Source organism: Oncorhynchus keta, chromosome 22, assembly GCF_023373465.1.
Source record: "Oncorhynchus keta strain PuntledgeMale-10-30-2019 chromosome 22, Oket_V2, whole genome shotgun sequence".
In the NCBI taxonomy this organism is placed as follows: Eukaryota; Metazoa; Chordata; class Actinopteri; order Salmoniformes; family Salmonidae; genus Oncorhynchus; species Oncorhynchus keta.
Genome location: NC_068442.1, coordinates 7,208,360 through 7,224,062, shown reverse-complemented (window position 1 = coordinate 7,224,062; position 15,703 = coordinate 7,208,360). Strand labels below are relative to the sequence as shown.

The 15,703-nt window shown below is 41.7% G+C and overlaps 1 protein-coding gene across 1 annotated transcript; it reads right to left on the bottom strand.

Moving 5' to 3' along the window:
- Positions 1-10,729: 10,729 nt before the first annotated feature.
- Positions 10,730-11,656, bottom strand: LOC118400817 (proteinase-activated receptor 3-like). The gene has a single exon (XM_035797811.1). The coding sequence runs from the start codon at positions 11,654-11,656 to the stop codon at positions 10,730-10,732; it is 927 nt and encodes a 308-aa protein (XP_035653704.1).
- Positions 11,657-15,703: the final 4,047 nt, after the last annotated feature.

The following is a 15,703-nucleotide window of genomic DNA, read 5'->3' as shown; positions in this document are numbered from 1 at the left end:
TTTATAGGCGCATAATCCTTTCAAATAGGCTATATATATATTTGAGTCTATCATATAAAATGTATTGTGGAAAGTACAGTAAAATAAGAAACTAGAACATTTCATTGTTGATCTTTCACCTTCACTTTTCTTTGGAATGGCCAAAAAAATAAAACTGTCTTGTGCGAATGAGTGCTGTGTCCTTTGCTTGAGATAAAGCTTTTTTTTTAAACCTGTCTGTCATCCCTTTTATTTACAAGATGAAGAGGGAGATGAACACCTTGCTTAAATAAAATAGCATTTTGTGTCGAAACAGACCACGCGGACAACACCTAGTAAATGTCATAGAGCTACTGTGCGTGAAGAGGGCACAACAAAACCTATTCCCCTTCAGGAGACTGAAAAGATTTGGCATGGGTCCTCAGATCCTCAAAAGGTTCTACAGCTGCACCATCGAGAGCATCCTGGTTGGTTGCATCACTGCCTGGTATGGCAACTGCTCGGCCTCCAACCACAAGGCACTACAGAGGGTAATGCGAACAACCCAGTACATCACTGGGGCCAAGCTTAACGCCATCCAGGACCTCTATACCAGGCGGTGTCAAAGGAAGGCCCAAAGAATTGTCAAAGACTCCAGCCACCCTAGTCATAGACTGTTCTCTCTGCTACCGCATAGCAAGCAGTACCGGAGCGCCAAGTCTAGGTCCAAGAGGCTTCTGAATAGCTTTAATTGATTTCTGGTTACTTTATTTCTTATTCTTATCCCGTTTTTTAAAACTGGTTTGTTGGTTAGGGGCTCATAAGTAAGCATTTCACTATAAGGTCTTACACCTGTTGTAGTCGGCGCATGTGACTAATAATATTTGATTTGATTTTATTAGTGACAAACACACCGTTACAGAGATTGACACAGACAACATACCGTATTTGATCACCCTCTGCTGGTTTAGTTGGGTACATTTTGAGCCTACAGTACACAAGCCTACACTCACTGACAGTTTGTAGATAACCTTTGTCCGTGGAGGTAGAGGTCTGCGCGGGACTGCATTTGATACAGCACCCGCTGGCTTTCTGTCCGACTCCCACCCGCTACAGCAAGAACTGGTCCAGTCCCGAAACCAATCACAGTCCAGCAATGTTATTTTAGGCGTATGTGACGCAGCTCACTTGCCAGCCATGGTCCCAGCAATTTTGCGCCCAATAGGCAATATCAAAATGCAAAACATAACCTAATAAATGTGTTAAATTATCAGAGTGGCCCATTATATTAGGCTATCGGTATTACTAGTCTTAGTTTAAAGAGAGAAGATTTAGAGACACTTGCACTTTCTCGATTTTCGGGAACAGGGAACAGAGACACATGGTGATCAATATGTATTTGTAGGCCACGTAGTAAACTAGCCAAACCATATTTAGGGAGTAAATTTCCTTGGACAGATAAACTGCCCGTTTCTCTTTGCCCATGCAAAGGCTATAGCCTACGCTCTTTAATTGTGAACACAATCGGCACTTCTGCATGTAGGTTAAGAAGCGTCTATTAGGGTAAGTAATTACAAAGGAAAATAAATGGCTACAGTTGACAGATTCTTTGTTATTTAATCTAATGTATTTTTAATAGTTCAATAGTTTATTATTTGGCCTTACTGCTAGTGGCCAATACAAAAGTATTGAATAACAATTTACTACATGGAAAAACAGATACTCCCTCAAAAAATCTAAAGGAAGTTTGTTCTGAAGTGTCTGTCCTAGATCTGAGGGATACTATATAAGAAAGATCAGGAAACATTATATATATATATTTGTACATGTATTTAATCGCTTGTTTTTTGCACTTAACAGTCTCCATATATACACTACCAGTCAAAAGTTTAGACACACCTACTCATTGAAGGGTTTCCTTTAGTTTAGCTATTTTTTCTATGGAATAATTGTGGACATTAAAACTATGAAATAATATATATGGAATCATGTAGTAACCAAAATAAATGTTAAACCAATCTAAATATAGATATAGACAGCTTTGCACACTCTTGGCATTCTCTCAACCAGCTTCACCTAGAATGCTTTTCTTGAAGGAGTTCCCACATATGCTGAGCACCTATTGGCTGTTTTTCCTTCACTGTGGTCCAACTCATCCCAAACCATCTCAATTGGGTTGAGGTCAGGTGATTGTGGAGTCCAGGTCATCTGATGCAGCACTCCATCACTTGGTCAAATAGCCCTTACTATAAGGGCACAAGGTGAGACCCATACGCAGACACAGGAGGTAGATGGTTTGAGTCTTTGATATTTATTATAATCCAAAAGGGTAGGCAAGAGAATGGTTGTGGACAGGCAAAATGTCAAAACCAGTTAAGAGTCCAGGAGGTACAGTGTGGCAGGCAGGCAGAATGGTCAGGCAGGTGAGTACAGGGTCCAGAAACAGGCAAGGATAACAACTGGGAGGACTAGCAAAAAGAGAATAGAAAAAACAGGAGCATGGGAAAACACGCTGGTTGACTTGAAAACACAAGACGAACTGGCACAGAGAGACAGGAAACACAGGGATAAATACACTGGGGAAAATAATCGACACCTGGAGGGGGTGGAGACAATCACAAGGAACAGGTCATTGGGTCATTGTCCTGTTGGAAAACAAATGATCGTCCCACTAAGCGCAAACCAGATGGGATGGCGTATTGCTGCAGAATGCTGTGGTAGCCATGCTGGTTAAGTGTGCCTTGAATTCTAAACAAATCACAGACAGTGTCAACAGCAAAGCACTCCCACACCATCACACCTCCTCCTCCATGCTTTGCAGTAGGAACCACACATGTAGGGATCATCCGTTCACCTACTCTACGTCTCACAAAGACACGGCGGTTGGAACCACGTGTTTGGAACCACGGCGGTTGGAACAAAAAATCTCACATTTGGACTCATCAAAACAAAGGACGGATTTCCACTGGTTTAATGTCCATTGCTCGTGTTTCTAGGTCCAATCAAGTCTCTTCCTCTTATTGGTGTCCTTAAGTAGTAGTTTCTTTGCAGCAATTCAACGATGATGGCCTGATTCACGCAGTCTCGTCTGAACAGTTGATGTTCAGATGTGTCTGTTACTTGAACTCTGTGAAGTATTTATTTGGGCTGCAATCGGAGGTGCAGTTAACTCTAATGAACTTATCCTCTGCAGCAGAGGTAACTCTAGGTCTTCTTTTCCTGTGACGGTCCTCATGAGAGCCAGTTTCATCACAGCTCTTGATGGTTTTTGCGACTGCACTTGAAGAGACTTTCAACGTTCTTGAAATTTTCCGGATTGACTGACCTTCATGTCATAAAGTAATGACAGACTGTCATTTCTCTTTGCTTATTTCAGATGTTCTTGCCATAATATGGACTTGTTCTTTTACCAAATAGGGCCATCTTCTGTATACAGGACAAGCATTCTTCATCCCCTCCTTTTAGGGTGTTTGTTGTGGTTTTGGAAACTGGAACAACCTTTTTCAGTGGCGCCACAGCTTCATTCAGTGACACAGGTTTCTTTCTCCCTTTGTTTATTTCCTTGTCTCTTAGTTTCTGTTTCCTACCAACATTCAGAGCAAGGTCACTGCGGGTGCTGGGAAGGATGTGGAGTGGAGTTAGTGGCGGAGGTAGTGGCAGGCATAGAGGTCATTGTGGGTGTGAAGCAGCTCAAGCCAGACTGTTTGCTTGTGGGATTCTATTTTTATTTGTTATTTTATATATATTTTTTAAACCTTTATTTAACTAGGCAAGTCAGTTAAGAACAATTTTTATTTACAATGACTGCCTACACCGCCCTATGGGACTCCCAATCACGGCCGTTGGTGATACAGCCTAGATTCAAACTAGGGCGTCTGTAGCAACACCTCTCGCACTGAGATGCAGTGCTTTAGACCGCTGTGCCATACAGATGGATAATTCTGGGTGACGCTTCATAAAGCCTTATAACCAGTCTATGCCATCCAACCGCCTTTCTTTATTAAATGTGTTTTGGATTCCCATCCTCTCCGCCAGGTCAAAGGTAAGTTTTCCAACATCTCAAAATTTTTGGGATATGACTCACCAGGTCACATTCGAAAGAACCAGTGGAAACTGTTAAGCCACCAAAATGGCTGTGGCTGTGCCCCAAACATACCAACCTAACATATTACTACTTTACTCAAAAACAATCGAAAAATGTTATCTCCAAACAAGTGGATAATGTATCTTAAGATATATATATTTTAAAAAACAATTATGGATCTAGCTACATCGGATTATATCCACAACTTTTTCTAAATGCAAAAAAAATTAGATACATTTACCTCAAAATCATTTTGATGGAGTGACTTCAAAAATGTTGATGAAACAGAGGACATTTGTAGTTGATCAAGACTAGTGGCAGCCAGAAAAAAAACTTCAAAAAGTGACAGTGACAACTTGTGGTGTTTGTGAGAATTACAGGTGGGTGCCTTACCCCAGGGGGCGTCTCGCCCCATAGTACCCTATGGCTACTGAACTTGAAGTCAGCAAGAATGATGACAGCAGACACTTGCACTTTCGTTGAGCTACGTTTTGCATATAGGATCTAGTCTATCTTTTAGGAGGACGATTTTGGACCTTCCTAAGGCATCGAAATGAACACCCAGGTCTACTCGGTGTGCTCTGTCAGGTACTGAACAGATGAAGCTGAAGAGCAAATTGCAATGAACTTGTAAATAAATAATCATCCCATTCATTGGGAGCCTAGGACTGGACTTGTTCAGTTATTGCATCTGTACTTGTTACGTTTTCCTTGTGCTTGTGCACACTTGGGCACACTCAAACATAATTTACAAACAAAGCACTTGTGTTTAGTGAGTCTGCCAGATCAGAGGCAGTAGGGATGACCAGCAATGTTCTCTTGATAAGTGTGTGAATTCAATCATTTTCCTGTCAAAATGTAAAGAGTACGTTTGGGTGTCAGGGAAAGGAGTAAAAAGCACATTATTTTCTTTAGGAGTGTAGCGAAGTAAAAGTAAAAGCTTGCAAAATTTAAACAGTAAAGTACAGAAGAACTACTTAAGTAGGACTTAAAAATATTTTGACTTAAGTACTTAACACCACTGGACTGAACTCCTCCCTCTGCAACTGGATCCAGGACTTCCTGTCGGCCTACCCCCAGGTGGAGAGGGTAGGCAACAACACATCCGCCACGCTGACCCTCAACACGGGGGCCCCTCAGGGGTGCGTGCTCAGTCCTCTACTGTATTCCCTGTTCACCCACGACTGTGTGGCCGTGCACGACTCTCAACACCATTATTACGCTTGCTGACAACACGACGGTTGTAGGCCTGATCACTGGCGACGATGAGACATTCTATAAAGAGGTCAGTGACCTGGCACTGTGGTGCCAGGACAACAACCTCTCCCTCAACATCAGCAAGACTAAAGAGCTGATCGTTGACTACAGGAAACAGAGGGCTGAGCACGCCACCATCCACATCACTAAGGAATTAACATCGTCCACACATACCAACACAGTCATGAAGAGGGCCTGACAAATCCTCTTCCCCTTCAGGAGGCTGAAAATATTTGCCATGGGACTTCAGATCCTCAAAAGGTTCTACAGCTGCACCATTGAGAGCATCTTGACTGACTCCATCCCCACTTGATATAGCAACTGATTGGCATCCGACCGCAAGGCGCTACAGAGGGTAGTGCGTACAACCCAGTACATCACTGGGGCCGAGCTCCCTGCCATCCAGGACCTCTATACCAGGCGGTGTCAGAGGAAGGCCCTAAAACTCCAGCCACCCTAGTCACAGACTGTTCGCTCTGCTACCGCATGGCAAGAGGTACTGATGCACCAAGTCTGGAACCAACAGGACCCTGAATATTTTCTAGCCATAAGACTACTAAATAGTTAACCAAATTGCAAACCAAACTCTTTTGACTCATCACATACGCTGCTGTTACTGTTTATTATCTATCCTGTTGCCTAGTCACTTTACCCCTACCTATATGTATGTCGTAATTTGTAAGTCGCTCTGGATAAGAGCGTCTGCTAAATGACTTAAATGTAAATGTAAATGTACCCCTGCACATCATCTCAGTACTGGAACCCTGTGCATATAGCCAAGTTATCGTTACTCATTGTGGATTTATTCCTCGTGTTATCATTTTTTCAATTTTTTTTCTCTCTGCATTGTTGTAAAGTAAGCATTTCAGTGTTAGTCTACACCTGTTGTTTACAAAGCATGTGACAAATGCAATTGGATTTGATTTGATAGATCGTGTGCAGCTCTGTGGTGGCACATATTGATTGAGTTGTAGAGTCATTTGGCTGTTTTTGCTTTTCATAGTCTACTCCTGTTTGAGGAAATGACACAAAAGTTCTGTCTGTCTGAATTATATGCACTATGGTTTTATAGGCCACTTATTCCTCATTCGTATGTGATTCTAGGATGAGACAGATGCATTTTGTTTGCCATGATGCTGTACTGCGTTGCACAACACTAGAATTCCTCTATGTCACCCCCATACATTCTAGAACATGCAAGCATTTGAATGTGTTTTTGTTTGTTAATTGAGAAAAAACAAGTGACAGTTGAAGCACTTTTCACAGAAACATATTTCAAATGGATGAGGTAGGAAAACAAACGGTTCTATTTTGATTGGTGTTTTTAAAGGAATTGGTATGGTTTATATTGATATACTGTATTTAAGAAAGAAATGGAGGGGGGGGGGGGTGCTGCAATAAAAGCCTCTTACTAGCGTGTTATTGTAGTTACATGCATTTCTCATTCCAAGTCAAATGCAAGTGATCAGATTATTTACCTTTAACGTCTATTGTTATTGGGCAGATTTAAATCATGCTTAATTGGCCTAAACTTGTAGGACCAGGCACACAAAAAAACCTACCTAAAAAATCCATAATGGTTTATAAAGCCCTATGGATATCATAATCATACTGTATGTCTTATCACCATCTCTTAAACAGAAGCAGTCGCTGAGGTTAAGCCCGGGTTCAAACGGCACCCAGGTCAAAAAAGGCACTGCCACCCAGGCCAGGGGTGAGCAGTCGGGGCTGGGGGCCAGTGTTGGTGCCCAGTCAAGCCTGGCTCTGAATCCAAGCACCAGGAGACCAGAGGAGGCTGGAGACCAGGCTGCTACCCATCCCCAGAAAAAGGTAAGCTACACTACACTGCTATAGCTTGGTCTCAGATATTTCCCAGCTGTCTTGTGAACTCCTATCGCCATTGTCATGCCGAAGTTGGCAAGAGAGCACAAAGAGATCTGAGACTAGGCTAGCACTGCTATAAACCCAATCAAAATAAAGGCATTTCATGATGCAAACTACTGTACTAGCCTGGTTCCAACTTTGCAACTGATGGAAATTCTTAGTACATCTGTTCTAGAGGGATTGCAGTCAAACTTCTTTTGTCCTGACTGACAACCGGAATAGTAATCTGCTCTATTCCACCATCGTCTGTTCATATTCTGTCTGCTTTTCTGTTTGTACAGAAGTGTAAGAAGGAAAGATGCAAACCACGAAAGATGAAAAGAGGGGTATATTTAATGCCATTAAAGCAGTATAAAGCATATACCCCTGGATCCCAAAGGACATGCAGACCTCTTCTGCTATTCGAAGTGCGTAAAAGGCACAACACTAAGCCAACCAAGCCAACCCTCCCAACCAAGCCAACCCTCCCAACCAAGCCAACCATCCGGCCTCTGCTCATCCATGGCCTGAGTGTTAATGAGTACCGGGCCATCTACAATACAGTGGTGGAGCCATTCGCAAGCACTGCTAGTACATTGTCATCAGATAGTCACCCCCAAGGCATAAACTTAAAGGAGAGACTGTGGCTCACACTGGACAGACCAAAGCTTGAGGAGGTGGTCCACAAAGACGGTCGTGTGGAAGTCCTAGAAACGTTTATCTCCGTTTTTTAGTCATAGACATCAAGTCTGAAACAGCAGAGCTCAGGTGGGGCCCATACCCAAAGTGACTGTGCGTCTGGCTGTCCTCCCATCCCTTATCCACAATATGTGTGTTAAACAAAAACTCTATTTTGAAATATTAAACTGAATTCCCTTCTGTTGTGTGGGCTTTGTAATCATTACAATTCAATCGGATCAGGTAGTAACACTGATGCCCTGGGAAGATTTGAAGAGCCAGCAACTTGTTCCCACAATAAGAAATTGATTTCCTCCGGGTTAACATCTAATGATGATTCATACAGAAAGGCCTATTGTGTGAGATAAAGTTATCTTGGTACAAAATTGTACATGTGGAGTTAACTCTACGGAGGTACTATACAGATAAAAAAAACACTCTGCTACGGCAGTAGTTATAAGGCAGGCAAATTAGTTATTTTGTTTCATGAGTTGAGAGTGAAATGGCAGACCCAAATATTTATCTTTCCGAGGATATTTGCATGGTTCAGTTTCACACTGAATGGAAAACGATAAGAATGAGAGCTCCTCGGTGCGTCACAAGAAAAGACTATGCAAACATTTCCATGGTCTGTTACCTCTGTTGACTCTGTGGGGTGAGAGCCAATAGGAAGTGGAGAGAGAGAGCTTGTGAGAGGCACAGCAAAACCAAAAGAAAATAAGAAAAAAGAGAGGCAACAAAACCACAATATTTGTTTTCATCATCTCTTTTTAATTAATTGGATGACATCTCTAAATAGAACATTCCATACCATGTCAAACTTCATATCATTAAACTGACAAATATATTAGCCTGCTCCCAGTTTTGTTTTAGCTATCATGTCAACTCCTCGTCATGTTGGCATGATGAGGAGGGGCATGATAGCACAAACACACTGCCCACGGGCACACCACGTCATTTCAATGTGGATAAATCAGTCATATTTGGTTGGGACGTTGATCAATGAAATTACAACCTATATTCACCCAATCAAAACATTTTGAAATGGGTTATCTATGCTTTCAACCATCTAAAAGCACAACCAAATTCCAATGGAAAAGCAACGTTTGGTTTTTGGTTTAGTTATCAACCAAATGTCTATCACTGTGTTTTAAGCCATTTAAAACCACAGCAAAGTTTTATATGGAAATACCAAATGACCTGGATTGCAGAACCAAATTACCTCAATTGCGGAACCAAATGACCTGGATTGCAGAACCAAATGACCTGGATTGCAGAACCAAATGACCTGGATTGCAGAACCAAATGACCTGGATTGCAGAACCAAATGACCTGGATTGCAGTTGAGATTCCATTAAAAGTACATGATGTACAAAGTACAATGATCAATGACGTTTGAGATTCTGCGCATATTATTACAGCAATTGTGAAGATCTCCACAGACCTGCGAAGACATACTGTATGCATGCTATCTTGAACATTTATATGACTACATTAGAATACATTTCTATTTACAGTATCCTCAAAATGTGGCCATGGATGTGTTACTAATTTTAAGGTTAAACGTCGCATTAGTTTGTAAGAGAGACTTAACTTTGGGCTATTTACTGTATTACAAAAGTCATATTGAATTGAGTTTGATTGACAAAGTAACCAAATATCAACATTTAAAGGAGATGTATCTACTGCCTGGATAGTTTCATCTGAGCCACTGGCTTAATCTCATTCTTTAACTGATTTTGGGTTGAGATGGAGGCGTAAATCCAACATAATGTATCATTTGTTAACAAGTTACAAGGCTATTTATTGTATTTTAAAAGTGATATTGAATTGTGTTTGGTTGTCAATGCATGCAAACATCAACATTTGAAGGAGATGTATCTTCTGCTTGGATAGTTCCATCTGTGCCACTGACTTTAATTCCAGTTTGTCTACAAATGAATAATTGACATGTTGGATTCACGTCTCCATCTCAACCAAAAAGTTAAAGAATAAGCCTAAATCAAAACAAATGTACTTTAAATAATGTTTGATTTGATTTTGTCCTATTCTTCCATTTTGATTTTTGGGTTGAGATGGAGACGTGAATCCAAAAATAGTCATTATCCAGACTAAGTCAGTGGCACAGATGGAGCTATACAAGCAGAAGAACCATCTCCTTCAAATGTTGATATTTGGTTGTCTATTCTGGGTTGAATTTAAACAGTAGTTGTTGATGACTTTGTAAATGTTATATAGGCCTAAATGCTGTAGCATCACTGATGATATATGACTTATGAAGTACGGTCACATTTCATTTACTCTATTAAACCTACACTTTGGAATGACTTCGATAGCAACAGTGAATCTATTTAGTAAGATCTCGCAACTATCATTCTCACAATATCACATTGGTAATAATCAGTGACAAATATCATAGCTGGGCTTGGTTAATACCCTGGATGGGAGACCAAAGAGTAGCTGTAGATATATACAATCTCCTGTAGGAGTTTCTGCCCAGCTTATATATATTTTTCTGATAGTGGATATAACATTGAAGATACAAATTCAACATATTTTATACATGATTTTACTTTGTTGAAATGTGGTTACCATGATGACATAACCATGTGGATAACATTCCACCCTCGAAACAACAGTTCACATTGATTACTTTTTTCAAATCCAATGTATTTTCCACGTAGACTCCACATCACAATATATTAACAAATGACGTTGAAAGAATGTTGATTCAACCCGTTTGTGCCTAGTTGGTGTTGCCCAGGCTAGAAAAATATAAATACGATTCAAACATATTTAACTTGGTAACTGTCATAAATATACATTTCATACCGGATCACAGGGAGATTGAACTATTTCCTGTATATCTAAATACACCTGAAAGAGAGCCTATTCTGCCTGCGTCTTGGAGTCTGCTAGCACTTTATTATCCCCCTTCCTGCAGCAGAGGAGCAGCTGTCTGAAGCGGGACATGTAGAACAAGGGCCCAATGTACAGGCCGAAGTTGGGGACGGCCAGGAGCAACTGGAGGATGCAGCAGTGTATGCGGTTAGCCACTTGGTCCTCCTTCTCCGGGTGCCACATGGACATGAAGGGCACCAGGGCCACTAGAGGAGTGTAGGCCACCGCCGAGGGCACCAGGATGAGCAAGATGTTCTTCAGAGATCTCCTCAAAAGGTTCATGCTGCCCCCCGACCCCTCCCCAGAACCCTCCCCAGTCCCACTCTGGCACAACGACCACATGATGCCCACCAGACAAAGCAGCATGATCAGGAACAGGACTGAAATGGTGACGGCAAAGTACAGAGCTATGGAGAACACCCCCTGGAAGTAGGCCAGCAGCATCACCACCAGGGTGAGGAGCCAGGCCAGGGCGCACACCCCAGCGTGGTACTTCCACTTCCCCAGTCGCATGTAGGCCACGGGCCGCGCTGCCACTAGATAGTGCTCCACACACATGCAGGCCAGCAGGAGAGGACAGCCAAAGATGTTGAGGGCCGAGAGGGCTCTGGCCGCTGAGAGCATCTGTTTGGACGTGTCGTGGTGCATGGCAGTGTAGATGTCCACGGGCAGGCAGAGGCAGTACAGGATGTCCAGGATGGACAAGTTGAGGACCAGGACCTCGGAGGCTGATAGGGCCTTCTTGCTGCTCATCAACATCCACAGCAGGCCCAGGTTGGCTGGAAGACCCGTAAGCAGAATGAAGATCTTGATGCTCAACCAGACAGTGGAATTGCCAAGTATGCGACACTGGTGCATCACCTCGTCCATGTTCATGCTGAGGAATGACCAGAAAAACTCGCCAAATGGTAACATGCCCCAACTATTGGTGCCATTGGTGTTTTGGCCCCAGCAAAAGGAAGAGTTGTTGCATGCTGTACCCCCACCGGAGGACCAAGTGCTATTGTTGACCATGATGTTTCTTCTGAGGAGAATGATCAGAATACCCTGTAGGGGACAAAGCAAATCCCTATTTACATATGCTGAATATGTATCAGGAAAAGTATCACCAACCATTCAAAGTGAAATGGGGGATACACCTGTACAATGGGTTATCATTGAACTCGCTTCAAAATCACTGAATCTGAAGATATGAATCTGTAAGGTCTACTCATCAATAATTTTGACAAAATAAATACAACCACATATCACAGACAAATATAGAGGATACAAATATTCCATTGCAGCTAAACAATAGATATACAGTATAGCGTATTTCAACAATTCCATTTTAATACACATCTAAAATCTACGAATAAAAAAATCTTAGAACAGTAATATTTTACACACACATGAAGGTACCGTAAGCAATAAATTATTCAAAAAAAATGTGAAACATTTGTGGAAATAGCATTTTGGAACTAAACTCTTAACCATCTAATTTCAAGGGCAACCATTTACCAATATAATTCCAAGGTTCTTGTCTTCTTGATGTCAAAGTAGTAATCTCTTCTTTGCATCACAATTACAAAATAAGGTCATAGAAATTAGTACTTCATGTATCCCATTTGTTTGCACCAGCTAATCCATACAACTTCCTTCCCCCTTTGGGGATTAATAAAGTACTATCTTATCTTGTAATTGAAATGAACAGTATAAAATCAGAATAACTCAGTATAAACTCAGCGGTAGACAAATGAAAGCTGAAAGTGAACCAACCTGATCAGACAGACAGAGGAAGGTGTGGAGGACGATGATGACTCTGAGATGTAGCTACAGTGTTAGTCTGTTTCTACCCCTCCTCGCCCTATACATTTGTCAGAGGAAAGGGGGGGGGGGGTAGAGAGATAAAGAGTGAGAGAGAGAGAGATGGATGGATAATGATAACAAGAGAGAGAGAGATTCATGAGTTTGCATGTACCTGCGTTGGTCCAGTGGGACTGGGATGGTGCTATAGACCCAGGATGGGCCAGGGCAGCTATAGGGCTTTCCTTCCCGTCTGTTTTGTGTTCTGAGGCTGACTAAAACGACAACATGCAAATATTCCCGAAAAGCTATACAAACATGCTGTTTGTTGGTCATTTTATACCAAGAAGAGCATTTCTAAACAACTCTCATTGTTCTTCCTTCGCCTTACTTTATCTGCCTTGTGGCTTCTATCATAATATTCTGCTGTAACTGCAAGGGGACCAGCATAATACCGCAGAATACAAAGGGATGCTGGATATTGTATTGATCAACATCCCTGTCAAGCCCTGGCCTTAGTCATCTTTGTTTTCTTTATTATTTCGGTTAGGACATTTGGGATTTATGTGTTTTGTCTTGTCTAGGGTTTTTTGTAGATTTATGGGGTTGTGATCATTCTAGGTGTTTATGTAAGTCTATGGTTGCCGAGATTGGTTCTCAATCAGAGGCAGGTGTTTATCGTTGTCTCTGATTGGGAACCATATTTAGGCAGCCATATTCTTTGGGTATTTTGTGGGTGATTGTTTCCTGCATCAGTGTTTGTGCCACATGGGACTGTTTTGTGTCAGTTCACGTTGTTATTTTTGTATTTGTGGTCATGTTTCGTTTTTCTTATTAAAAACCATGGACACCTACCACGCTGCGTATTGGTCCGATCCTTGTTTCACCTCTTCAGAGGAAGAGGAGGAAATCTTCCGTGACAATCCCTTATGTTTGTCTATGGAAGTGTAGACCATAGACAAACACAAGAGGTGGTTTGTTAGCTGATGATGGCCCACCCATTATTACCCATCATACTGTTGCCCTGAACCTTGGTTCTGCTGTAGGCAAGTTGTTTTTCACTATGTTGACATTCATTCACACTTACTAAATTCTGACATGCATGCAGTTTACATGTGAATAGCCGTTTTACTGCAGCATACTGTAAATGATTGTGCAATCATGTAGGTTTTCAAAGGTACTGCACCCCACGTACCGTATCTTTGGAGCACAAAAGTGGTGGGGCAAAAGGTTGTTTCTGTAATTTCAACGTCTGAGAAAAATGTTTTTTTGTGTATGTTAGTGGTGGCGCTTTGGATTTCACATTTATTGAAGATTTTAAGTTTTGATGAGATGTTCCTATACAAGTCTCGAAACTCCACAGTTGTCACATTCTAGTTAGGCAGTGATTCAATGTTTTATGCTGGATCCTTGCAGTGATTGTTATGCTGGATCCTTGCTGTCATTAGGTGTGGCAGGTAGCCTAGTGGTTAGAGCGTTGGACTTGTAACCCAAAGGTTGCAAGATCAAATCCCTGAGCTGACAAGGTTAAAAAAAATCTGTCGCTCTGCCCCTGAACGAGGCAGAAAGCCCACTGTTCCTAGGCTGTAATTAAATAATGTGTTCTTAACTGACTTACCTAGTTAAGTAAAAAAAATGTTTTTTTTAATTGGGTGGTGGTCTGATCCAGGGTCCTTGTCACTCTGGCAGTGAGCGTCTAAACTTTTGGTTCATGCAGATTTGTTGTGTGGTTGGGTGACACCCATGTTGCATTGTGCATGTATTTGTGTGAGAAAACCAATCCTCCTATGATCAAGTTGTAGTCTGTACAGACCACTGCAATCATGACATCTTTTTATTTTCTGGACTGGAGTATACAATATGTTGTTGGTTGGTTGTAAAACTTGTCCACGGTTTCTTCATCCCTTGGTGGGGTATAGCATTGTACTAATTGAAGGTTTATTTCTTTATGTGGTATGGAACGTTACTGTTATGATTCTAGAGTTGATGGATTCCCAGCTGATGAGGACCCTCTGTCCTTCTTTGGATAACATGAAACCTACTCCCTCTGTATGTGATGATGTGTCTTCTGGGTGTCCGGAGTACAATATGGACTCTCCGCTGGCCAGTTTAGTTTCCCCTGCCTGGAGCCATCTTGTTGCACACAGCCCTAGATCACTGCTGTCTTTCCTCCATGCAAACATGGCTCTGACATTGAATGTCGGTAGATCGCCTAGGGGTAAGAAGATCTGAATGAATAGTCTCCTTGCGCTTTTCCACGTGCATCGTCATTTTCTGTTACAATGATTTTTTTGGTGCTTTTTATCAATGTTTTTATGGGATGGGGATGCTGGCCTTCTGCCATTTCTATTTTTTTTTAGGGGGGGGGGATTGATTTGTTAGTCCCCTCCCCTAGCCTTTTGTACTCCTGGTAATGGATTACAGTCTCATATCACGTGAGATCAGACAGGCCAATCCCTTGTAATTTACAGTAAAATACTGTGAAGTACAAACCCCTCCCCTCAACGAATATCACTAATTCATCCATTAACTCATAACTTTTTCACAGAATAGTATAGTTCATTTTACAATATTGTACCTTGTGTCATTGCACAGTACTTGCTTTGAAACCATATTTCTATAACAATAGGTGTACTGTAATATGAAATAGATAATTTTACTTTCCACTGAGCTGCCTGCAAGTTACTGACAAATTCACAGCAACCCTTTATACAGAGTAGGCTAGCCTGTCAGTTTTGAAATGAAACAGTGGAGGGAATTGCCTCTATGATGTCAGTTTTGGCTATCATGGACTGAATTCTTATTTGGAACTTTGGAAACATACTACTTGTCCTTTTGGGACACCTGACTGCTGACCAAGTCCCCATCCACTCTATTCATTTTGATTGGGTATTTACGTGCAAAAGGCGTAAAGGTCGTAGGGCATGGTCTTTTGCCACACTTACTGTAAAATTGATTCTTCAATGCCCTGCACAGATAGGTGTTTGATGACATTAAGCTACACAACAATGCTTGATTCAAAGGATGGTTCTGCAGATTTGATGCAAGAGCATGTGGGGGTCTTGTTGCAGGCTGAACTATGAGCTTGATTAAAACACACTTTAGAACTGGTTCTTATCACATACAGTAATAGCAACCCCTTTTCCTCGCACCAGACAAAAATATCTGCCTGCAAGT